This window comes from Seriola dumerili, unplaced genomic scaffold (assembly GCF_002260705.1).
Source record: "Seriola dumerili isolate Sdu_G_001 unplaced genomic scaffold, Sdu_1.0 BDQW01000322.1, whole genome shotgun sequence".
In the NCBI taxonomy this organism is placed as follows: Eukaryota; Metazoa; Chordata; class Actinopteri; order Carangiformes; family Carangidae; genus Seriola; species Seriola dumerili.
Window position 1 is genome coordinate 2,812,424 of NW_019174577.1, and position 26,446 is coordinate 2,838,869.

The following is a 26,446-nucleotide window of genomic DNA, read 5'->3' on the forward strand; positions in this document are numbered from 1 at the left end:
CAACAACTACTGTTTTTTTTTTTTTTTTGTTAAAAATTAACCATGGAATATGATGACATGAGGAGACATTGTGTTCTCTGGCCTGGAAACAATTCATTTGTCAAATTTGAAAAATTTCCTTTTTTCATTTTCGTTCTGTCATCTTCTTGTTTACTTACTGAAGGGTTATTTTGGGTCACACATACATCAGTTTTGACTTAACAGCCAGCATGTGATTTTTATTTATTTATTTTATTTTTTGTGTCACTGTTTGTATAAAAACCATGATTCATTGAATGTTTGTAGCTAATATTGTTTCCGCTCTGTCTCTGTGTTCAGTCTAAGGAGTCTTCGTCGGTTCTCAGCTGTGATATCTCCCCTGATGACCAATTTATCGTCACCGGCTCTGGGGACAAGAAGGCCACAGTCTATGAAGTCATCTACTGAACTCTAATTGGCTGAAAAAGTAAACCTAATAATCAGGGGGCTGAGCCAAGGCTCCCTCCTGCACCAATGACTGTACAGAGCGTCGGTGGCATGGAAAATAAGAGACACTCAACTCGTACTTTGTTGTTTTGTTTACGTTTGTGAAAGAAATGAGCGAGAAAGCGAAGCAAGGGGGCACAAAGTCACATCTCTGGAAAAAAAAAAAAAAACAAACTTTGTTTTTAATGCTCTGAGAACGCTGGTTAGTCTATAGCTGCGCAAATGTGGGATTCCTCCAAAGAACTTTTTGTTTTGTTCCCTTTTTTCCCTTTTTTTTTAACAAAATAAAACCTCTGTAGTGAACAAGAAATTAGCAAAAAACTTATTTTTTTAGCCTTTGAATTTTTCGCAAACAGTTGGACGGCATCAAGAGGAAAAAGACAGACGTGGGACTGAAGAAGTGTAGGGAGGGTTCAAGGAGGGCTGGAAACTCTTAATGGAAAAATACGGTCCATATTCTGTGCTGTGTAAAAAGTCCCCAACCTGGGTCAACTTGGCCCGGTCTGGCCTAGTCCACAGCACGTGGCTGCTCCTCGGGGCGGCAGATGCGTGGCAGATGGCAGGATGGCGTGCTGAGAGGTTCCAGCTACTTTTTTTTTTTCCTCCTGGTTAAGTTTCAGCAGCAACATGATTGTATCATCTCCAGTACATACGTGACAGAACAGGGCTCGGTTTCCTCTAAAGTGTCATGAGACTCAGTTTGTCTTTGTTCCTTTGGATATTGTTTTTTGTTTTTTTTTTCTTTTACAAAAGAACAAAGATGAACTTATTCTGGAGATGTTTTTAAGGAAACCAGCTTGGAACAGAGAACCACGACCCAGAGGACAGAAAGCTGAAGTCAGTTCAAAGAACTCACATCAGGTACTCTGCAGTTTCTGGGCCTCTGCTACATCGTCTTCATCCTTAACACTCAACATTAAATGTGATTTTCTATTGTATTTGTTAGGGCACATATAGGCAGACAGGTATTTTCACAACTGCATCATGAACCTTGCTATATATGGACATGTAAATAAAGTTCTCTAAAGGCAAACAAGGATCTGTGAGTTGGATTTGCTTTGAGACGACAGGCTGTCGTGTGGGACATCTCTCAAACATCAGTTTTTGTCTGTGATCTGCGGTATTTCATTTGTGTTTTTTTGCCTTTTGTGAACATCTTTCACAGAAAACCAGACTGAAACTGCTCAAGAAGGACCAATGCAGCTGTAGTGGTGTGAAGGATAGGAAAAAAAAAAAAAAAATCTGGTATGTATGCGTGTGTGTGTTGCACTCTACTGGCTGTGAAAAGGCGTTTTTCAACCACAGGACCAAGTCAGGCACTCGCCAGGTTTATGTTGGATGTTTCAGAAAGTCAAAAGAAGCATTTGTTGAATATTTGTTTAAACGACAATAGCCAGAAAAAGTGTGTGCTCACAGCGAGGTGCCAAAAAGCATCTTGGAAATATTTAGATGAAAAATGAAGGATGTGAATGGTGAGTACAACTCTGCCTCCACCCTCTTGTGATGGAAACATTTCTCTCTCCCACTGAGGGAACACTACAGCACAAAGCTTCCCCTTTAGTCAATATCTGCAACCTCAGACATGCAAGTGTTTTGGGATTCAAACCCACAGCGTGAGCAAGTTAGGATTCACAGCTCCTCTGTGACTGGAGCGCTCGGTAAATCATGCAGCTGTACAGTTGTTTTTTTTTGTTTTTTTGTGCTGAGCTAGCTCGTAGTGTGGCTAAAAAAGGTGATCTGCAGTACATTATACAGTGGAATGGATTATTATAGCAATAATACTCAAGAGGGAGTTCTTCAGTGATTATAGGTGTAGTGGTGACTGTCCTGCCTGAAAAAGAGCTTTAACTGTGGGAGAAGAGGAAAAAACAAGTAAAGCATTTATCTCCTGTGTGGAGTAAAGAATTGTTTGCATACAGATGGATAATAAATCATTTAGCGTCATTTAATGTATTTTGAAACGCAGCTTTTGACCTTTTTAAAATGCACAATATTTCTGTTAATGCCCATAATCACAGCGCAGCACAGAACCGTCTCAATGCTATTATGGCTTTTATACAGATTCGTCCTAGTGTGAGCAGTTGACTTGAGAATTAACAAAAGAGATAACAGATCGCACAGCTTCTCTGTGCTTTGGTCAGATGATTCAGCTGAAACTTCCCACGGGATGAAGTCATTTCAGTCCCCTGATTAGAACAGAGTAATCTTTTCTTAGTGGTGTTACAGCAGAATCATCTTATGGGGCTTATTTATCATGTAAATGCGCCAAAAATTTCAATGGAGTAAGTTTCAAAATATGCTGTGAATGGAGAATCTCAGTTGCCAATTAAAAAACACAGCCTTTGAAGATATTCGACATGCCTTCTTTTTTACGTATTTTAAATTTAGGCCCAACATGTCAGCGTCTTTTTAAAATTCTACACATACGGAGATCTATGTAAATGAGCTCCAGTATCACTGCTTTATTTGATGTATGCAACTAAAGAGGCGAGGAGAGACCTCCAACACTGGTCGCGCTCCAGGAAATCTAAACTGGTCAGTTGTTAACTCAGTGTTTGATTTTTTTTTTTTTACTGTGTGCTGTCAGTATTCTGCAAAAACCTTGCATCACCAATTTGCCTTTTTGTTAATGTGATGGGTTGGAAAATGTCATCAGTGTGTCAACATTATCACGTAATACTGGTTAAAAATCAAACTGCTGAGAGTTATTGTAATTGTAGTGCTTTGCAGGATACTGAAAGGTTTTCGGACTGCGCAGAAAGTTTATTTCCTCATGAGTGAATGAGGAGGTGTTCAGGAGGAACTATTGATGAAAGGCTGTGAATTCAAAATGGACAAAACTGGTTCTTGATGTTGAGAGAATAAAGTATTCTTCTTTGGACATTTGGCTTTTTCTTTTGCATCTAAATATCATAAACAAGACTTAAGGGCTTTTAGCCATGCTAGCAGCTGTGTGGCTTTGAGCTAAATACTAACATCAATGCTAACACAGTGTTTAGCAGGTATGTTCACCATCGCAGTTTAGTGTGCTAGTATGCCAATATTTGCTTATAAGCACTAAATAAGTATAGACGAGGCTAAAGGAAATATAAGTTTTGCAGGTATTTGGTCATAAAGTAATATTTTTGACCTAATGATGGTGACAGATGGCAGGTCAGGGAATCAATGCTTTTACAAGTCATCCTCTAAAGAACATAAATATTTATACCTGATTTTATGGCAATCCATCCAATAGTTATGATATTTGAGCGTGGACCAACCAACGTCACCATCCCTGGAGCCATGCCATTAGCATGGCTAGAAAGATCAACGCAGGAGACACCTGAAAGGATGAACACAAGTTTGGTTTATTTTTCACACAGAGCATTTCTTGTACAGCACATGGGAAACGCATCAGGAGGGAAGACACAGTGCATTTAAAAAAAAGAAAAGTCCTTGGCTTTTTTTAAAAGAAACTAAACATGAGCTTGTAAAGCAGAAAAAAAAAGTTTTATACCGTCGGAACAGAGAAAGCACAGGCAGGGGAGAGAGACATTACTGACAATTAAAGAAGAGTATCAAATACAATGTCCCAAATATTCACGCTATACCACCAAATGCATAGCCATTATACAGCGTCATTCTGAGTAGTATACAAGCTTGTGTATGAGAATATCGTTTGGGTCTGCCTGTGGCTGACAGACAGAAAGGGAAAAAGGCAGGCAAAGGCATTAAACTGTACAGATGATCTCTGACTCTTAGCTGGTACAGTAGCCACTGTAGAAGTCCCTCATAATTCTTCTATCTGGATTAACGCTGCAGAGAGAAACATGGACACATCTTGCTAGAACTTTTTACAGCTGAACTAAATTGCATACTGTAATGTAAGATTCATCCTCCTGTAAAACTGTGGATGAGAGACCATTTCACTGTAGCTGTACAAGCATGCAGTAAAAAATGGGACCTCTTTGATGGCTAAATCTGTTTCGACATGTCGCAGCCGATGCCTGCTGTACACTGACCACAGACTCAACAGAAACGTAGTATAATTACACAATAAGGACTGAAAACAGATTCAAGTACACTTACTACCACTTTTGAAAAAGGGGAATAAAACGAAAAAACATCAAACAGTAGACAGGGGGACTTTTCTCCCAAATGGAGGGTCTTATTTTTTTTTCTTCACATGGGTTTGCTGATGTTGTATGCCCTCTGCCTGTCACCATCACCAAGGATAAAGTACACTAATTAAAAGAACAAAAGAAAATAAAGTTTTTTTTTAACGTCTCCATGTGTGAGTGCATCCCTCTCTGTTTGCTTCCCCCGAACCCGAAACGCAGTCATAGGCAACCCCAATACATAAACATATCATTACATAAGACGAGCAATCACTATTCATAAAAAATACTGAAATAAATGAGTAATAAAAGAAAAGCTTGAAATGTGCCTTTTTTTTTTTAGTCTACACTGGTGACGCATGTTCTACAGAAGCAGAGAGCTCTGATATAGTGTTTGCCTGCCAGTTTGGAGTATGATACAAGGAGGACTGGAAAGTAAGAATCAGGTTTAGAGAAGTTTGACAATTTGTGAAACGTGCTTATTCACATTGTTGATGAGAGTTAGTTAGATGAGAAGATTGACACCACTCTAATATCTGTATGCTAAACTTGCAGCTAGCCAGCAGCTTGCTAACTTATCTTAGGACACAGATTGGAAAAAGCTCACCTAGCTCTGACTGAAAGTTAAAAAAATCCACCTGCCAGCATGTCTAAAACTCACTGATTAACATGCTATACCTCATTTGTTTAATCCCCACAAAAAGTGTCCTATCATTGCCAGGCAACTGGTCCTGACCTGAAAATAGGTTACTGGTTATTTTCACACTTTTTATGGACCAAACAAGATATAACTTGTTAATCAGAGAGCTTAAAGATGCTGGTAGGTGGAATTTGTAGCATCCAGTTAGCAATAGGCCAGCAGTGTCCCCAGTCATTATGCTAAGCTACGATAGCAGGCTTCTAGCGGTGGCTTCATACTTAGCATACATACATGAGAATCGTATCAATCCTCAAAATTCATCCATCAAAATCTCAGCAAGAAAGCAAGTAAGCATATTCCCCAAAAGGTTAAACTTGTCATTTAAGGTGTTTAGCATCTCAATTAATAGCAATCACTAGCTTATCAAACAAGATTTAGCCAGAGCACTTTGAACACTAGCACATCAGCAGGCAGGCAGAGATGGAGATAATGACTCCGATAAACATGTAATCTCATCTGGTTTGTAAATGAAAACAGCAACTAGTTGCATAAAATTTGAAAGGAATCGGATTAGTCGCTGCTTAGTTGGCTGCTGATGATAGCATAATCAGATGGTGTTAATTTGCCCTCTTGTCTGCCTTACAGTGAAGTTGCCGTGCTGCTACTTCATCTAGCTGACAGTGCCTTTAATGAGAGTGAGTGCAGCGCCCGGTGTCAGGAGAACAATCCAGAGGAATTAGAAGGAACAGCTCGGCTGATGTTCTCTGTTTGTGTCTCGGGGCCCTGGGAGAATCCCATTGACTCCGCTGCTCATTAGACGCTGCCTTTGTCAGACCAAAATAAAATAGATATTAAGCAGTGAGATGGGGAGCGCGGCGATGAATGTTTAATTGGGTGCTCTGCGTGTTGTGTGTGTGTTTCTCTCTTCCTACAATTACCTCAAGGGGGTATATCCAAGTGTGTGTGTGTGTGTGTGTGTGTGTACTCTTGCTCGATGACGTGCACCTTATGTGTGTGTGTGTTAGCAGGTCTATGTTTCATGTCAGTGTATGTGGATATCTGAAGCGACCCCCTCCATCTCAGGAGCGTCATCGTTCCCCAGCTCCTGACACCTCTCGCTGGGGAGAGCGAGCTGCGGCGTCAGCCTCATTAAGGCTTCCACTGTCTGGCTAATGAATCGATTGTGTGGTATCAGTGCTCCTGGCTGGCGCTCCCACAGTGCTGCTCCGCGCCTCCTCTGGGGGCCTCCCTTCCACTGAGCTCTTAATCAGGAAACAGCCCTAATTACCCTGCCTCCCTCCTCCTCCTCCTCCTCCTTCTCCTTCTCCTCCTTGTCCTCCTCTTCCTCCCTTTCATTTCTCTCCCTTCCGCACTCTCGCTTTCTCTCCTCCATCTCGTCTTTCCCCCCTTTCTCCTCCCGTCTTTATCATTATGCTCCACCGCCCATTTCCTTTTGTCCTTCTTATCTTGCCGTTTCTTTTCTGCCTCTCTCTATACTATCATGCCTCGTCCTTGGGCTAAAAGTGGAAGGCGGAGGAGGGGAAGGGGCATTTGGGAGCTTCCACAGTAGCTTATATCACAGCAAAAAGGGGAGGGGGGTGATGTATTAGGGATGAGGGTCAGGAGGACTCAAGAGGACTGAGACGGAGTTGCTGCTGCTGCTGCTGTAATGAGGATTGGGAGCAGTTGGCAGGGCAACTGGGTGCACTTCCTCCACACCCCAAAACCACCCCAAGTCTCCGTCCTGTCCCCTGGCATCTCGTCCCGGCCCTCAGTACACCACCTCATACACCGTGGCCTTCTTGTCCCCGGATCCCGTCACAATGTACTTGTCATCCGGGGAGACGTCACAGCTCAGCACAGACGAGGACTCCTTGGACTGGGAGTGGGCGAGAGACATGGGCAAAAAACCCAGGAGAGAGAGAGAGAGAGACGTGATGATAGATGGATGGAGACAGATGGAGAGAAACAAACACAAAGAGAGAGATGTTAGAAAAGATATGACTCATCAACTTAATACTCAATCACACAAGACATTTGCATTTCAAAACAGTCCACAATTATTTCCAAACAGACAACTCCACAGCTCCAGGATGCTGACTCATTCATCTGCTTCAATGTGAGACACACTGCTCTCCTTCTCTTTCTTCCTCTCTCTCTCTCTCTCTCTCTCTCCCTCCCTCTGGAGAGATGCAGCCTCATTTACTGCAGGTTTAAGCATCACTAGCAGCACAAGTCTGACAGTCTGCATGAACTGGCAAAATGCACAATCCTTCCTTTTTTTCCTGTGTGTCTGAAAGCCAGACCTGGGCACCTGGCTTTAGATGATGTAAAGCGCCCTCTATTCCCCCCTCCTCCCCGTCCTCTTTCTCTCACTGCTCCATCATCATTTATCTTCCTTCCTTTCTTCCCAGACTCTCCTCCTCCTCCTCTTAGGCTTTGCTTTCACTCTCCCCCTCTCTCATGTCGACTCCTCCTCCTCTTCTCTAAACTCCTCTCCCCTCGTCTCCCCTCTCCTCCCTCCCTCTGTGCTACACACACAGCAGGGCTGTCAATCATCAAGCCACCGGTGAGAGGCCATTTCACACAGGATCCCTCATACTATACCGAGATAGCAGGAGGGGGGGAATTGGGGCCGTTCATGAGGGAGGGATGCAATGACAAGCCAAAGGATGAGTTTGGAAGAGAGGAAAGTAAAGCTTTAGAGACAGAGATGGAGAGGCAAGAGAGATAAAACACAGAAACAGTGAGGAGTCTTGAAACTCAGAGAGTTAACACCCCCCAGCATTATGGTGTTTATGATGTGATTTATTCTTTGGTTGTCCATGATATTTTTTACACTGTGTGCTTTCTGAAATAAACCAATGTTTGTTCCTTTGATTCAATTTTATAGTTCTTCAATTCTTACTTTCCAATATATCTTACATTGAATGCCAGTCTCTGCTTTGATAAAGGTTGGTGTAGTATAAACACTAAAGACAAAGTCTGACATGTTGTATTTTTATAAATATAAATATATTAGCATGTCTTGATTAAACCGAACCATCAACACAGCTTCAAATTACCACAAAAATCTCACATAATGACATGATGCACTATTTGACAAATATAGCCAACAAAAAGATGAGGAACAATCGCAACGAGGTACAGATTTAGTAAATACCAAGCTGTACTCAATCAATACTTAAACATTACATTTTGGGAGACATTATCAAAAAAAGCTCTTTTGGCTTCAAAATAAACAACTGCATGCCACAACCAAGAGAAAACCCATGAGACTGTGTCTCTACTTTACTTCGTTCTAATGTTTATACGTATTCACTATTTAGTCTTTTTAATATTGGTTAATTTACCAATTTTCTTTTTGATTAACTAATTAAAAGACTTATTTATAAAATGTCTGAAAACAGTTTTAAAAAATGCAATTTTCAACAGCCCAACAGATATCATCTAATTGCTTATTTTGTCTGATCAAAAGCAAAACCTCCAACACCTAAAGACCTTTGTTTACTATCCATATGACATTTAAGATAAGAAACTAAAACTGAAGAAGGTTTAGTGCTGTTGCTTTAACAATGATAACTGATCAATAATCAGAATATTCTTTTATCAATTCATATCAATATTTTAATTTTTCAATAAACAAAGCGATTAAGTGACAAATTGTTTCAGCTCTACTGGACTCGCTCTCGCATTACAAATGCCAAGAACCAACAGAACAACATCTTCCATAAGAAGAGTGTAAATCAACCAGCTTACAGACAATAGACCTTTTGGACAGAAAAAACCAAAACAGAAACATGACCTCAGCTGTTATTGGATCCTACGTTGCACCTATTCAACAGAAGCTGACAAAAAGCAGAGGAAGGCAAAGGAAGATGACGAACTGAGCAAGAAGACAGTCTCACTGTACTCCGCAACCTCAGACAGAGCTGCTATTTCCAACTGAAAGAACCAAATATATTAACTGAAGACAACAAATAGAACACAAAGCCATCATCATATGTCAAGAAATCCCCATCATATATATCTTCCTTGTTCTGCTTTGTTCTACTCTTTTCTTTCCATCTATACATGTCTTTAGTATTTGTGCTATTTTCTTTCTTCTTCTGAATGAAAACACATTGTAATATGCAGTTAAGTGTCATTACCATTCATGTAAATAAAGCTAATTTGATAAAAATCACAAAGAAACAGAGCAAAGGAGAGAAAGAGTGTGATATGCAACAGACATGTCAAAGGGTAGGAGAGAAAGTGAAAGGGTAGTCTAAGAAAAAAAGGATTACAAAACATGAAAGGTCAGATAGAGTGGACAGGGAAAGACGTAAACGCAAGGACAGAGAAAAAAGTGAGGGTACAGGTACAGAGAGATTAGTAGAGCGATAAAAATGAGTAAGCACAGAGAGGCAGGAAGGACAACATAAACACAGAGACAAGGAGAGAGGGAGAGAGAGAGAGAGAAAAATGAGTGTAGATGGAGCAAGAGGGGAGCAGGGGGTTAGAGAAAAGCGAAGAGACAGAAACTGGAAAGGACAGTGATAAACCAGAAAAGAGGAAGAGGAAAGAAAGCAGCTCTGTATAACAGTGACAGGAGGGAGCCGTTTGGCAGGAGAAACGTTTGGCATTTGGATAACAAAGCAGATAGCCAGCATCCTCCTTTTGGTCTACAGGGACAGACAGAAGCCGGCAACCCTGCTGCCCACTGCAGTTTACAGAAATATGACAGCACACACACACACACACACACACACACAAAAACAAAAAACACTCATCTTAAATGTACCTTCATCGTCCCTCGCTAGTTTCATTCACACCCAGATGAACTGGCTCTGCTAAAAATACTGTATCCCTGCATATTCATGTTTTCCTCAAACGGTGCGATTGAACATGTGTATATATGCGTGCATGCGTGTGGTTTGGGGGGGGGGGGGGACACAGAGGAAAAATTTAGGGACAGATCACTTCAACACTGCTGGCCACACTCTCAAACAGATGACTCGGCAGTCCAAACACACACACACACACACATATATATATATATATACATATATAAACATAGACCATAAAACATCCTCAGAGCATTGCACTTGTCTCTCACCTGGAAAATACTAGCACCATATGGTGTCCTCCATGCATTCAACAGATTGTCTTTTCCTGTGCTCACAAACCACTTGCCTGAAATAACAGACACACACGGTACTACAGGTTAAACAAAGGAAAAGGGGTGAAGAAGGCACAATATACTGCACATGAACTGCATACCAATAGCATGGAGAGTACTGATAAGCGTGTGTCAATAGTAGCAATATGTCAGAAACATTTAGGAACAATTGTTCAAAGTTAGACTGAGTGTGTGTGTAGGTGTGTGCATACCGCAGTAAGCAAACTTGAGGGAGAGAACACAGCTCTCGTGGAGGTGCAGCTGGTACTTGTCAGGTTTGGAGACATGCAGGACTTCCACGTTACTGCTCTCCATTCCCACAGCCAGCCACTCGCCTGTCGGACAGTAGCCCAGAGAGAAGATCTGAAGACAGAGAGGGGAGAAAGAAAAGGAATCAAAGGAAATGAGAAAAAAAAACATGGAGGAGTAGGAGGAGGGGTGGAGAGAACATAAAGTGGCAAGGGTGCAGAAATGAAAACAAAGGTAGAATGAAAGACGATGTGAGGAAATGGGGGATGAGGGAGGAAAGAAGATAAGGTTGATGAAAGAAATGGATGGATGGAAGTAAGGAGGATAGATGAAGGAATAGTAGGATGATGGAATGTAGGATATTAATGAAAAAAGATTATGATGATGCGTGAGTGAAAATAGAAAAGAGAGAGGGAAGATGGTGGAAATTTAAAAAGAAGGAGTAAGGAAAGAGTGGAATGATGTAATAGAGGTTAATATAGAGTGAATTAATAAACAGACATTAGGAAAGAATGAAAGAATGTGAGAGAATAGCGGGAGAGAGAGGGAGCGTGGTTGATGGAGAGAGACGGCAAGCGAGAGAGAAAGTCATTACACGGTGGATCGAAACTCATCTGACAACAGTGGTCAACTCTATAGCTCTGTTGTGACAGTGAAGAGTGAATGAGAGAGACTGTGTGTGTGTGTGTGTGTGTGTGTGTGTGTGTGTGTGTGTGTGTGTGTGTGTGTGTGTGTGTGTGCGTGCGTGTGTGTGTGTAAATCTATAAAGTGAAATCATGCTGGTATTTGTATACGTGTTTCTGCTGGTGTGTACTCTTGTCAATACCTTCAAGGTGAAGTCATGGTGCGTGAGTGTTTGCGTCTTTATGTGAGTGTAAGTTGACTTGTGAGGTGAACCCTGTGGCAGGTTTGTGTGGATGTGTTGTGTGTCCATGACCGTGTGACTGCATGTACTTGTAAACAAAAAAATTTAATGTCTGTGTGTGTGTGTCTCTGCAAACAAAATGTATGTCTATATGTGTAAATGTGTATATGACCAAGATGAGCAGATGCATATCAGAGTGTGTGGGCTGCTGTGTGTACCTGCGAGGTGAAGTCGTGTTGCTGGAGCTGGCGTCCCTCTCGGAGGTCCCAGCAGCGGACGGTGTTGTCCAGCCCTCCTGTCCACAGCTTGGTGCCGTCGTTGGAGATGTCGATGCAGCTCGCTCCATCCGTGTGGCCCTGGAACTGCCTGCAGGGAGGAGACGCACGAGAGACCCAGAGATAAACGCACTCACCTGCATACACACTCACTCTACAGACTCTGCTTCCTGTGTTACTTTGCCCCCTTTTCTCTTGGAGGTGTCAGACCAAATATATTTTAGTCCTTTCCTCCCTGTGGTCCCTAATGCTCTCATGGTCCCCCCCGACCCCCCTTCTGCCCTACCGCAATCTTCCCTCCCCTTCTACCTTTTAGTCCTACCTTGCCAAAATCTGGCTGTTTTATCCTATCCAAATCCCCTATAGCTAGCTCACCCCCCCTCTTCTTACCTGACAGTGGGGTTAGTTGAAGAGGTCTGAAACTGCAATGATTTTTCCCCCACCCTCTCTTTCTTCTTCCATATTTTATTGCCTTTCCTCTCTTTTTCTCTCCTCCTGAACTGTTTCCATATCCTCTAGCCTTTCTCCCTCTCCCTTCTGTGGTCTCTCCTGGCAACAATCTATTTGTGTAGGTAAGACGCCAAATATTTATGGTCTTTCTCTCCTTCCACCGTCCTCTCCTCCCTCCCACTCCTCTCTTACCTGACCAGCGTCTGGTTGTGAAGGTCCCAGACGACGATGTTGCCGTCGCTGCAGCAGGAGAAGCAGACCTTGTTGTCAGGGGAGATGGCCAGAGCGTAGCAGGCAGGAGCGGACGATGTCAGCTCCGCCTTGATGCGGGGAGTGGGTGTGGCCAAATCCCAGATTGACAGTGTGCTGGCCTCCCCGCCGACAATCAAGGTTCGCCCGTCAGGGAGGATTTTACATGAGCGGATGTAGTTGTCCCTGTTCTGATTGGACAAGATAAGAAAGCCAGTTAGATTATAGCTGCAATAAGTGCATTAATGAAAAAATGTGTATGAGGCTTCATGGGACAGATGGTAATTTAATTGGGGACATTCAGGAAATTAATGTGGACATTCTGATCATGTCAGTTACCAAAATTAAGGAGGAAAGATGACTCAGTCAATAAAACCAAATCAGTTCAGTGAATGTCCTGTACATACATGAATGTCTGTCAGTGAGCCCATCTCTATTTTTAACACTTATGTGTGTCTCTGTTTTCCTTCCTCCCTCATGTCTCACCAGACAGTCCAGCTGGGCCATGGGGCTCTTGCTGCCCGGCTGGCTGATGTCCCACACCTTAACGCAACCCTTTCCTCCAGTGTAGACGTGGCGCGTCGAGGTGCTGATGGTGACAGCACACACCACCTCTCCGTGGCTCAGGGTGTGAATCTGACGGGCGTGGCGAGGGATTCCCGGGCCCAGCAGGGCGTCAGGGGGAAAGGGCACCGGCTGCATCTGGCCGTCTGCACTCACATGGAACGAGTAGGCGCTGGAGAGAAGAGAGATGGAAGGGAACAGAAATAAATCAATACTTAAGAACTATAAAGCTAAAGCTAAAAATAAACAGACTTTGGACTAGTAGATTGAAGGATATTGAAGGACTAGAGACATGGGCTAACGATAAGTAGGACAAGGAATCAATCAATCAATCAATAAATGTGTGAGTGCAAGTAGAAGCCCTACAGGTAAATACACATAACGCACAAACAACAAGACATATCAAATGTGCAAGTTGTGAAGTCTGACGACACTGTAATGGCCTTGACACTCCCGTAATATCTGCCTGAATTCTGGCAATTACTTGGCCCACTGTAGCTGTGGGCGGGAATGCATAATGGCAGATTGTATTACAAGGCAGAGTCAGTGTGGCATTGCTAATGGCTGATCAATACTGTAGTGGTTGGAAGCCAAGGCTGTTTTATGATTTCAAATTAGCACCGCAAGAATGAATTGCTACTCTGCAACAAATGACAAAAACAACACTATTCTTCAATCAACAAAGGCCAGAGAATATGTGCAAGTGTGTTGAAGTACGTGATCTGGACATTTAAAATTCCTCAGTATCTCCCGTACTCACGGCTTTCAGGTGTCAGACAGAGTTAATGTGTAACACTGAAAAGTCCTGGGTACATAAAAACACAAAGTACTCATTTGAATTCCTATCTGATCCAAATCATTTTGGATTATCACTCTCACACTAGTTTTGACAGTATGTAAGTATGTGCAATCATCAATATCTATTCTCTAAGCCTGACAGGATTATCCTGCTCAACTTTCACATATTTATTTTTTTTAAATTAACTGTTTAACTGTCCTGTTTAACTGTGGAATACACTACAAGTATCCATGCTAAGTATGTACACATGCTAATGGTAATGAAACAGTCTTTAATGATGCATCTACAAGATGTAGATAACGAGTTTTTATTTCAGAATTGAATATGGACAGTGAGAAAATGTATGCTTCACTCAGTGTTTCAAGAACAGTAAGTCTGACAATTTCCAATCTCCAATCATATTGCATGAACGCTGGAGCACAACTTTATTTGTTTATATGTATGTATGTGTGTTATGGAGGTAAAAACTCACGGCTTTCCCCCGGAGGAGCCAGGCAGAGAGGAGGGCAGCCCCGGTGCTCTCAGGTGAGACCGAGAGTCATAAGCCACCTGGTGGGAACAAAAGAGGGGAAAAACAATTAACAGCTCGCCAAGGAGTAAAAAGTAACTTAACTCAAAGTAATTTTCACCAAAATCATTCTACTACAAAGCAAAACTGAAACAGTGCAGTGACAAAAACATAACAAAAGTCTGCAGTCTGAAAACTGTGCTGAAGTGTGTGAGTGTGGTGACACTAATAAGTGATGTTGTGAGCATACTGCCCTCTCCCAGACTGATGACAGGGTGGTGAACAGGCCACTGCAGAGAACATCCTGCCTCTAGGCTGAGTTATGTTGAAGTCTTGTGGGAGCTACGTGCTGTGGCTACATACTGTTGCTACATGAACAGTCCCTACACAGCTGACCACCACAGCTGACGCACACTTACAAAAATGTAACTGCATGTTGGAGCTACGTGTGCCGCATGGAACATAAAAACTGTGATGTAAACATGATAACTTTGATTGGATAATGAATGTGTAACACTACCTGGTAACACAGAACACATTCATGATTTGGCCTTTACTCACCATGGGGCTTCGGGAGTAAGCGCTGGCTGCTGCGCTGATTTGTGGCGAGAGAGTCAGAGCCCCACCGAAACCTCCTGGGCTCGCCAGCTCCCCATTCAGTCCTGCGTGGGACACCACGCCAAAATGAGCCGGGTATGAACCGGGGGGCACAGACATGGGACTGCGGAGAGCTGGGGAGGGAGGGAAAGAGGAAGGAGGGATTGAAGGATGGAAAGAAAGAGGGGGAATAATACATAGTACACAAGCACAAACACAGTCACAGAGGGGCGGAGAAGAATGGATAACTTTTCCTTTCATTAAACTTTATTTATACGCAAACAAAGTGTCAGAGCAGCGGGCTGTCAAGTGCAACAATGGTCTTCACTTCTGACCGCAGAGGAGCAGAAAGTTGTTAAGAGCCTTGCTCAAGAGCACAATGTTCAGGGGCATCTCACTTTTTTTCTTATGGTTTAATGAAAATGTCAGTCCTATAGGCACAATTTTTTGTTTAACTTTGCTCCAATCACATCAAGAGATTTAGGCACAAAACAGTGACATACTGTATCATTGCATGATAAGACAAAAGTAATGTCATAGTAAACACAAGGAAAATGGAAATGGAAAAAACTGAGGGTCTAGAGGATACATGGTATGAGGGTCAGAGATCGACTGGGTGCAAATCCCACCAAAGTCATGATAGTCTAATTCAAGGAGCTACTTGGTGTAGCTAGTCAGGTATACTTTAAAAAGGTTACATGTACTCTGGTCTGGAAGCTGAATTAGAAAGTAAATTTCACATTACGTGACTGTTTTCTTTACTGGGTGATGAGAAGTCTCACTACAATCTCACATAAATACTTTATCTATATAACTTTCTGAGTAACTGCCTACAAAGAAAGAAAGTTAGAAATCTACATACTAGATTCATGTAGTGATAGCCAGTTCTCACTCTCTCTCTTGATATCAAAACGTACATGTTTAAGTTTTAAAATCTCATCCGGCTTGTGTAAACAGTCTCACCAAGGGGGTCTGCACTGGTTGCTGCTTTGCTGACCAGACGAAGGCAGGAAGTGCTTGGACCAGGAGCTCCTGGTGCTCCAGGGGTAAGGGCCTCACGGTGGGACGGGGATGGGGTGCCAGACTTAGACAGCGGAGATTGGGACTTATCCATCTGTAGAGAAGTCACACAACCAAATTGACCAAATTTGTGCCCAAATTTTAAATAGTCTCAATGAAAAGAGAATTCGGCACAGGTATTGCATTTATCCGTACAAATTTAAAGATTTCTATGTTTTGATTCCCCACTTAAACACCATAATCGATTGCAAATTATGTAACAGGAATTAGGATACTACAAATAGTGGAATGGTACAAAGTGGAAAAGAATACCTAGAAGAAAATATCAAGAAATTCAAGAAAAAAAAAAGACTAAATATCTTCAGTCTTATTGAATATGTTAAAAATAACAATAATATGTTAAGATAAAGGAAACGCAGACAGACATCCCCAGACGGCGTAGTAGAGCAAATCCATATGTTGCTATCTATCTGTCTTACCTGAGTAGGGTCCTTGGCCTTGCCTGGGGTGGGGCTGCGGGGGTTTGGGGTGGAGGGGGCCTCTCCTGTGCTTGAGGAACCTGGGAGCTCTTTCCTTAGGGTAGGAGCCCGGTCTAAGCCGTTCCCGTGGGGGGAGTGAGGAGGGCTGCCCGCAGGAGAGTTAGGTTCCTGAATGACAAAGGCAGATGAAAAAGTGATTTAATGTTCTATCCAGAGAGGAAAATTGTGGTAATTTCCATCTTTTCAGCCTCTGAAGGTCACACAGTGCTTCAACTATTTTGTTGCTCTATTTGAGTCTTGGCCCTTATGGTGTGAAATTCAGGTCCAAGTACATTTTACAGCATTTCATCGCTATGATGTTTTCTCTTTTAAAAGGTTATCCTTGTCCTTTGATGATGCACAGTTTTGCTACATATTGGAACTGCACTGGCAAATGCACCATTTACCTTGTGATCAACACAAAAAAAAATTTAATGATTGTTGCTGTGATAAATTTCCATAATAAAATCCTTCCTTATAATATTACAACATGCAGTGTTTTGGTGAGTGATAAACCTTCCCAGTTACTTCTCTGTTACTTCAGTTAAACTTCCTGGATTGTATTTAATCTGCTCACCTGTTCCTGAAGCACCACACACTAACCAGTGTATCTCCCTGCAGTTGTTTAACGCATGCCTGTTTTCTGTCTATTTTTCTTTCTGTATTTTGTCTTTTGTTTTCTATTGCAACTCAAAAAAAATTCTGTTGCTCCTGCGAGAAACACAGAGACATCTCTTCCTGTGTGCCAGGATGTGTAAAAGCTTTCATGAACTAGGAAGAGTTTTTTAGGTTATAGCAGTTGGCAACAGACTTATATGTAAATACCAATAGGAAAATTCTGCAGATTCTAACTTAATGGATACAACATACCCTCTAGTGTCACACTTTGTAAAAAGGACGTCTAGCTCAGAGCTCAGGGAATATTACATGAAACAGTAGATTGTCACTGTTGCTGATACAGTAGTGTACGGACCCGGAGATAATGTTGCTGTTACAGCTGCTTTCATCACTGGAGTCACAGCTTCCACTGTTGAGCCAGTGCTGCCTCCCCCAGAACAGAGTGCTGGAGTAAGCACTTCTCACTGGGTCACAGTGATCAGCACAGACATTTTAGTGCACACACACACACACACACACACACACACAACACCACACACACCACACACACACACACACACACCACACACACACACACACACACACACACACACACACACACACACACGACCATCCACTTAAACAACCACACACATTCCCAGCTAAATGGCATGAACACAAAAGTAGAAACACAGACACATACACACACACAGGCTTGCATGTATGCTCAAATACATGCATGTTCATTGTCTTTGAAACACACATTTACATATGCGTGTGCACACACACAAACACTATTCACCAGAGAACTTCCCTCCTCTTTTTCTGCCATTACCCACATTTGTCACATTTTTTTCCTCTCTGCTTTTGTACCAGTTTCCAAATCACACAAGAGACCAGTTCCGCTTTTGTGTGCCATATCAAAATACGGAGGGCTTAGATAAAACATATTTTGGTACACTGCGTGAAGTATTTAAAGAACTAAAATATTCCAGGGGCATAAACGGCTTTACATATATTAAATGAAGCAGAATGCAGTTATCTAATGAGAGGAGGGAGGACAAAGGGAGGAGGTGGAGCGGGGTGAGAGGAGTTGGAAAGACCGGGTGAAGGGAAACAAAACAGCGGAGAGATGGAAGAACAGAGGCTTCAAGAGGTTGGAAAAAGAACAAAAATATACACAGAAGAGGTAGATGAGAAGAGATAGGTGTGGACCAAGTATTTTTGTGCGTGTGTGTGTGTGTGTGTGTGGACTGACACAGTTCACAAGAAAAGAACACAAACGGTAGCAGCTAATAATGAGCTTACACAGGAGCTCTTCCTATTTACAAGGAAACTGCTGCAGAAAGCTGAACTAGCTACATACCTGCTGACTCGTTTCTTATCGCATAGATCCACACAAACTACACACAAGCACACACAAACAAAGGTTACTACAGGTGAATGATATTAAAACAAGCAAATAAACAAAAGATAAAATACTGTGAGTGTGCATGAGTGTAAAGCTGAAATAATTAGTTGATAAGTCTTTGTTGATTGGGAGAAAATGATGCAAATCTGCAACTATATTGATAATTAATTATTCGTTTAAGTTTTTTTTCCAAGAAAAATGCCAAAATTCCAGCTTCTTAAATGTGAACAATTTGGTGTTTTGCTTTGTCTTAGATGTACAAACATATAGAAATGAATATCGTTGGGATGTGGTTGTTTTTCCCAACACAACAAAACATTTTATTGACCAAAGGATTAATCTATTAATCTGAACAGTAACTGTTAGATTAATCAATGATGTAATGTGAAGAATTGTTCATTTCAGCCCTGTTGGAGTGTAACAAATAAAATAAATAAATAATCAAGTATCAAATTATGCTATTAAATCTATTAAGTCTTTTGCATCTTTACTAGTGGTTATTCTCTCTTATAGTGACTCAGGACACATTTTCCTGATCCATAGCTGTCAAAATACAAAAATTTAGCCTGAAACTACATGAGGCAAATGTAAAACTGACCATTTACTTAAACAACCACACACATTCCCAGTTACATGGTATATACAACCATATGCAATTGGGATGCACATACATACACACTCACACGCTTACATGTATGTTCAAGGACATGCATGTACATTCTCTCTCTCTTTCTCTCTCTCTCTCTCACACACACACACACACACACACACACACACACACACACACACACACACACACACACACACACACACACACAATTCACCAGAGAACTTCCCTATCTTTTCCCCACATTTGCCTTCTTTTTGTTCTCCCTTTGTACCAGTTTCAAAAATCACAAGAGACTGTATCTGCTTTTGCTTTTGTGTGCAATAGCAAAATACTGAAAAATAAGGAACAAAAAAGAGCAAATCTCTACCAAGGACACTGAAATTAAATATATCTATTAAGTAAAATCAAATTATATTCAATTAAAAACATAACACACTGGCAAACACAATGTAAAATCAAACTATTGACAGCCAGGGTTATGCAGAGGACAGAGGGTGGTTCCAAGCTGTGCCAAGTACATTTATAGTTATACCAGCAAGTTATACCCGCGATTCATTTGTGGGCTGCAGCACAGTGTCAGAGAGCTTCTGTTGGATAAAGGCTGCTTGTAACTTGTGGCTTCATAAGGAAATCAAAGACATTTTTTTGTATGATGTACAGCTCTTGCACAAGGACGTAGTTGTGAGGAGATGTGGGGGAGAGAGAGCAAAGTGTGAGTTCTGTCGGTAAGTTAGATATTTTCCATAGTGGAGATGGAAAATTGTGAGTAAACATTGGTAGTGAAGGTGGAATATTTTTGAAGAGGTCAGAGAAAACTATTTTGTGCTGTGAGATGTATGAAGTTTCTGGGAGACTGGCCCATTAATAAACTTTGCCATTAAGCAACAATTAGACAGAAGTTACCTTTTCTCTGTTGCTGCCCTTAGCCCTTACCAATATTATCACAAAAACTAACTGAACTTTTAATAATAACAAACTGCTTATCTGTCATGTAGTTTGACAGATTTTCAATGATCAAGTGGGTTTGTTTTTGGAAGTATTTAATTTGAGCAAAGTAGTTAAAAAAACATAACATGTTTAATTTTCATCTTAAAAGCAAGTTCACCCATACCAAACTGCCATGGCCACACATTGTTTAATATTACTTTCCAATTAGGATTAGAGATAATCCATGTTATTCTTTAAAATATTACTTACTTAAATTAATACATCTGAGATAATGATGTTCACCAAATAAACCTCAACAGGGTATGTAAAGGTTTTAGCAAGTTGCTTATTTACACATGCAGAAGATATGGAGCAACATTAGCTTCAATTTCGAATCATGTCTCTAGCCACCTAATGAAATTCCAGTATTAATTCTCTCTCTTAGCTCTGATTTGGTCTCTACCAACTCGCGATGGAAATATCTGGGTTTTTAGCTGCTAAATGCTGCACTGTGTTCACAAGTCAGTTGCTAACTTTGTCTCCAGCCACAAACAAGGTCTATGAGAGAAGTGACACAGAAACAGTTATATTGTGGGCCATAAAGAACCAAAACAATAAGCTCAAAGTTGTAAAATGCTCCATAGAGTTGTGGGATCATAACAATGAGCAACTCCTTTCACGTATATCATGTGATACATTGTTAATATAAAAAATATCGATTATAGCCACTTTAGGTACGAGGATGTCAAAGATCATTTAAATAATCCAGAGAGGCAACATACCTCATTGGAGACGTCCACCACAAGATTGTCTTCACTCTTGTCTCCATCACTGTCCTGAGGAGCAAAGAAGACATAAGAAGGTCAAAACATATGATTTCTAGTTGCTTGTCTCTCTCCATCCACATAGACATACAACATACTGTATGTGTGCACAGAAAAATTTAACAGTAGAGATGGAAACACACACAGATGCACAAGCGCACACACAGGTCAATATACCAATATCACTGGCTACTCTTTGCTTCCATCCATTGTCTTTACACCATGAAATATTTAACACAGATAACACAGATACTGTATACCATATGTTCTTAGTAAACATCTCCCTCATACAAAAACTATTTCGATCGGCCTCTCTTTCATTCACACAGACCCACACACACACACAAACACATAGTTGCTCTTTCTCCATCCATGGCACATTTTTGTTCTCCGTCTAGCCATCTCTCTCTATCTCTCTCTTTCTCTTTCCTTTTTTCTGGGGTGAGAACGATGGCACTTAGTCACCATAGCAACAGCGCTTTGATGTGATCATGGCCTGATATTCCTATTGACATCAGTGTGGAGTGACATCAGTACCTAATTATACAGAGCCAAAACAGGGCTATGTCTACAGCCTATTCCTAAAACAAAAATACAGAAAGAGACAGCGAGAGAGACAGACACAGAGAGAGGCGAATGGAAAGGGGAAAGAGAAAAAAGTAAAGAGAGAAAGAGGAAGACATTTAGAAATGAGAAATGAAATAAAAAGGAAAAGAGAGAGTGGAAGGGAAAAGTAGAGAAACTGAGAGACAGTGATAAAGAGACAGAAAGATATAGAAGAGCTAAAGGCAAGCAGAGAGAAATGGGAGCTGTAATGTGGCTCGACAGACAGAAAGAGGAAAAACATTCAGAAAGTGGAAACTATCTGTGCTTGTTCTCACTCTGAACTAATGGGAAGATTTGGATGCCAAACTGATTTAGCTGGAGGCCGTCTTGCACAGACAGACTCCTGGTGTCAATCAATCCTCCAGACTGCAAACACACAGCCATCTAATTCATTACAGCTATCTGCCTTGGCCGTCTCTCCTCTGACATTACATCGCCTCTGGCTCCCTGCTCTTCCCCATTGGAGCCATCCAAACCAAACAAAACTCTAATTGGCCGCAGGGCCCCGACCTCTGTGTGGCCTATATTGTCATAGGCAATATCACATGTACACATATGCGCACATACAACACACACACAACCACATGGACACAAATGCACTTTGTTATGTCTCTACTATGTATATGTGACTTTCTGTGAACTAATGATAGCATTTAATTTTAATCATGTGCTGCATGTTTAAATGTTTATTGTTTGTTCACTTGTCATCTTTATGGTTATTTTTTTGTATTCTATGTCTGTTGCTGCATCTACTCAGTTTCCTCACAGGCATCCTTTACGGTTCAGCTAATCTCATCAAAAAAAAAAAAAAAAAAAAAAAAAAGGACAAAGACTCATGTAAACACATACATAGGAGTGTGGTGGAAGAGGCTCTTTGTCGTCACAGCGCCTCCGCTTGGCCTCAGCTCCTCCCTGTGAAGAGGAGTAGCCTCCTGAAGGGCCCTGGCGCTCCTCAGTGGGCTGACTGTCTGTTGATGACACTGACTTACTCTGGAGAAAGACAGGGACACAAAAGTATGAACACACAATTCTCAAGCTATCACAGCAAACACAATGGAAGTTTGGATTAGCAATAATAACTAAGAATAATATAAAATAATAATTTGATAATATTGAATATCACAATCTTTCCTGCCATATGCAATATTTTTCATAATATAAAAAAGAAAAATTTGTCCTGCTGCCGAGTCTGACCCTCATTTCACTGCTTTGTTTACTGTACACTGTACCTTGGCATGTGAAAAACAAAACTTAGAACTGCTGTTTAGTGGCAGCATTACTTCTACTTGAAACATAAAATACAATAATATAATTATGTATGTTGCCCAATTATGGATGTTGTTCCAAGCCTAGTTTTGGATACATGTTTGCCAAAGAAATGTAAAAACAAATAATTAAACACATCTTTTTATAATCCTAGCATTGTACAAACACACACACACACGATCACATTGTAAACATAAGTTCAGGTAAAGACAAGAAACACATACATAAACAGAAAGCCCCATAAAAACACACGATAATACAAACATACACACACACACACACACACACACACACACAGGCATTCGGTAGTCTACAGCAGACGTAAGCACAGGTTAAGACGTAGCGATGGAAGCACACGGGACAGCCTATAAAGCTAATTAGTGCTCTCCTCTGGACACAACAGTCCTCATGTAAAATATGACTCTCATTATTAGGCAATAAAGCTGTGCAGGCATATTTACAATGCAGCCAGGCCTGGTGCTCAGGACTCAGAAAAGCCGATCAAAGCATTGTGTTGTTTTTGCATTAAGGCAGGGGCCAGAGGTTCGGCAAGGGCCACTTGTCATTCTCTGTCCCCATGTGGGGAGGACAAGAACAGTGAGGGTTTAACACACCAATGAGTCACACAGGAAGGAGCCCACGGGGCCGACAGGAAGGAGCGCTGGACAGAGGAGAAGAGAAACCACACAATGGACCTCAGTGCAGCTCAACAAACTTCCCTCTCTTCTTTCTTCTTCTTCTCCTCCTCCTCCTCCTCCGCCTTCTTCTCGCTTCTCCTGACTTCCTCTCGCTGTCCCTTTTTCCCCCCTCCATTTAAAATTCCAACATGTTTTACTTGTGCAGGGTTCTCTGACAAATGCCAATTGATATGCATCTCTCCCCTGCTTTCTCTCCCTCCCTTCCCAAACGCCGTAATGCTTGGCTAAGTTCAGCACAAATCTCAACTCATGAGAAAACTATTTTCCTGGTGCTTAACAATCAGCATTGTTTGGCAATTAAATTATGCTTAGGGTTTCATTGCGGCTAGAGAGAGAGGGAGGGAAAGTAAAGTCAGTAGCACTCTTAAATCATTTTCATTTTGCAATAAAAGCCACAACAAAGACCTGCTGGTATTTTCTTTACCTACCTATTTTTTTGTTTGTTTTTTCTTTCTCTTTATTCCCACTCTTCTTCCTTTTTCCAATTTCACTCTACTCTCTCTAACCCCCCTCCTCTCTCTCTCTAACACCGGCCTCTCTCTCTCTCTCACTGTGTTATCAACAGTTGCACTGATGAAGGCACATGTACATTGCAGCCAGTACAGTAAGAAAGTGTTCACACAGCTTCCATAAAGCAGCACAATATGCACAGAGAGAGAGAACAGGACAAGCCATAGATGTCCACTGAATTTCAATCAGCCCATTTGTACTGCATTAATACTCTAGGCGATTATTGGGGACTTTTAACTACAGTGCAAAGAAATATGTAACAAGCCTGTGAGGCAAGATGATCACTTGTATACTTCTCACGATTCACTGCATGTTGTATTTACTTGTCTCATGATGGAATTGTTTTTTTGTAATTCCTCAATTACGGTAACCTGACCTCAACGTCTCCACCAATAAAGCTTCCAACTTTTGATTTGATTTAGCGCGCTTACATAACTCTTCTACAGAAGATTTCCTCTTAGAAAGTTACTAAGTAAGTAGTTTCCTAGAGCATGAGAATAAACACAAAAAGGCTTTACAGGTGGAGCGGTGAGCAGATTGGTTTTCATATTCAGCGTGATGATGTTTAATGTCAACCTCTGTAGACTCATTTAGCCACCTGTTAGCAACTGCATTTTTAAGACACACAAAAGCTTAAAAAATCATGTGTGGGGCACATGTGATATATTTTATGCTGTAGAATAAAACATAATATTGTCTTGAGCTTGTCAGACCTTATTTTAGGCATCTCACTGAAAACCAAAAAAAAAAAAAAAAAACAAACCTCAAAAAGCCCATCAATTTTGGAGTGAGGGAACCGAAACTGCTAACTTATTTTCATTAGGAAACACTTTTGGAAAGATATGTACGTGCATACGTAGATTGTGAAAGCATATTCTTCTAGATGTCAGGTATGTGTCAGTCTTTGAAGTGTCAGCACTAAAACATTATTAAGCTTAACACTAAAACACCACACTATATACTACAGGCCACAAGGTTAATCAATGGACTACGTAGACTGTTCATCCATTCAGCATGAACAATATTTTGTTTTTCTGGTACAGTGTTTTCACTTTACTACATGAAATAGTGCAAATGTAAACCTTATATTAACTAAGGAAAATGCAGATCAGGTTCTGTTGGGAATCTTCAAATTGTATTTCAGTGGCATTATCTCTTTGGAAAATACTTGGTGGCTCTTTGACCTAAGATACTTAAGAACTTCTGCTCTTGTCTACATCTTATGTGAACAATCTACATTCTTTATTCTGAGCAAGAGTCGGGGGTTTTTCCACAGACTCTAACTGGAGTGTTTTGGGCAGCATTTGGCATTAACTACGTTTTAATCCTTTCATTTGTTCTGTAAGTCTTGTAGATTACGAGAACATTTGTGGTGCTGATAAACAAACACTTGCTTGTTCATCCATTTACTCAGTTTGTACTTTCTTCCAGATAACAGCGAAATGCTGTGAGCTCAGATGTTAGTGTGATGTAGAAAACCTTGAGAAGCTCAAGGTTGATAGTGCTGAGCAGCTATTGTGCTGGTGTTGAGCTGTGCTAGTCCTGGCTGAGCTCCAGCAATACATAGCCTTTTTTAGAGGCCACTTTACAGTGCGTCTCCATTTCCCTCAGTTTATCACTGTCACACGCACACACATACACAGACACATACACAGAAATGTGGGTGTACACAACACTTTATCAATGTACACACATACAGAACTACTCACCCTGCTGGGGGCTCCCTCTGGGATGGGGTGGAGAAAGGGAAAGAGGAAAGGGAACAGAGTAGAGAGAAAAGACAGAGTGAGAGAGGAGAAAGGCGAAAAGAAAGAAAGAAAGTTTGACGTCAGTCCTGATAATAATAACAACAGTCCCTTAGTCAGCCAAGGTTAGGCTGAACTACGACTGCTCCTCTCTAATAAAGATACAGACCCGCCATTGTGCTTGATTCCGGTGTCCTCTCCCCTCTCTATCTCTCCCTCTCTCTGTTCTCTACCAGACAAAGCTCGCTGTCTTTCCCCTGCTGCCTCTTTCAACGCTCACTATCTTTTCACTCATTCTTTGTCTCGTATGTAGGAACAGAAACACACACAGCTGTAGACATGCATAATCTCTCACACAGATGCTTAATACACCAATATGAACACATTGATCTCTCTATCTCTCTCTCCCTTTCTACTCTCACTCATTCCTTCTTTTTTTCCCTTTCTAGCGCTCAGTTTATTCATGAGAAAGTCTCTCTTGGCTCAATGCCTGAAACAGAGCGCAAAGATAAGATATTCTATCGGGGTGAATGAAAGTTCATTGGGAGAAAGCATTTCTCCTGCATTTGCACAAACACTGTGAATACGTCTGTCCATATTATGACAGCAATCTAAGGAAGGAAGTTCAAATTCAGTCCAAAAGGTGAGTTGCTGTACAAATAACAAAAAAGCTGTCCGCCACAAGTGATGTATAGTGTTACTCTGCTTTTATCTGGTCTAAAATGGTAAAATTTTCAAATTTTTCTTCATCTTCTTCTGTTGTTGTCAAAGTTTATGTTACTGCTTCTTTGTGCC

General features: G+C 41.3%; 2 protein-coding genes across 5 annotated transcripts in view; one reads left to right on the forward strand and one right to left on the reverse strand.

Moving 5' to 3' along the window:
• Window positions 1–1,689, forward strand: part of LOC111232120 (transducin-like enhancer protein 1) — a 45,001-nt gene extending 43,312 nt beyond the window's left edge. Inside the window, exons 20-21 of one of the 2 annotated variants that reach the window (XR_002665535.1) lie at window positions 319–1,326; window positions 1,631–1,689. Coding sequence is in view for 1 of the 2 variants with exons in the window: in XM_022759477.1 (XP_022615198.1) it covers window positions 319–426 (108 nt within the window). In the remaining variant the exon portion in view is untranslated. Of the gene's footprint in view, window positions 1–318; window positions 1,607–1,630 lie in introns of those variants that run through there. The other variant, XM_022759477.1, reaches the window with a different exon arrangement.
• A 4,878-nt stretch (window positions 1,690–6,567) lies between these two features.
• LOC111232080 (transducin-like enhancer protein 4) overlaps window positions 6,568–26,446 on the reverse strand; it is an 82,412-nt gene continuing 62,533 nt past the window's right edge. For all 3 annotated transcript variants that reach the window (XM_022759434.1, XM_022759433.1, XM_022759435.1), the window contains 13 exons: window positions 25,616–25,632; window positions 22,282–22,422; window positions 20,785–20,838; window positions 16,419–16,586; window positions 15,883–16,033; window positions 14,884–15,053; window positions 14,287–14,363; window positions 12,938–13,187; window positions 12,395–12,642; window positions 11,696–11,843; window positions 10,576–10,726; window positions 10,301–10,377; window positions 6,568–7,081 (listed from right to left, as the gene is read on the reverse strand). In XM_022759434.1, the coding sequence (XP_022615155.1) occupies window positions 6,974–7,081; window positions 10,301–10,377; window positions 10,576–10,726; window positions 11,696–11,843; window positions 12,395–12,642; window positions 12,938–13,187; window positions 14,287–14,363; window positions 14,884–15,053; window positions 15,883–16,033; window positions 16,419–16,586; window positions 20,785–20,838; window positions 22,282–22,422; window positions 25,616–25,632 (1,760 nt within the window). In that variant the 3' untranslated portion in view covers window positions 6,568–6,973. The remainder of the gene's footprint in view (window positions 7,082–10,300; window positions 10,378–10,575; window positions 10,727–11,695; window positions 11,844–12,394; window positions 12,643–12,937; window positions 13,188–14,286; window positions 14,364–14,883; window positions 15,054–15,882; window positions 16,034–16,418; window positions 16,587–20,784; window positions 20,839–22,281; window positions 22,423–25,615; window positions 25,633–26,446) is intronic.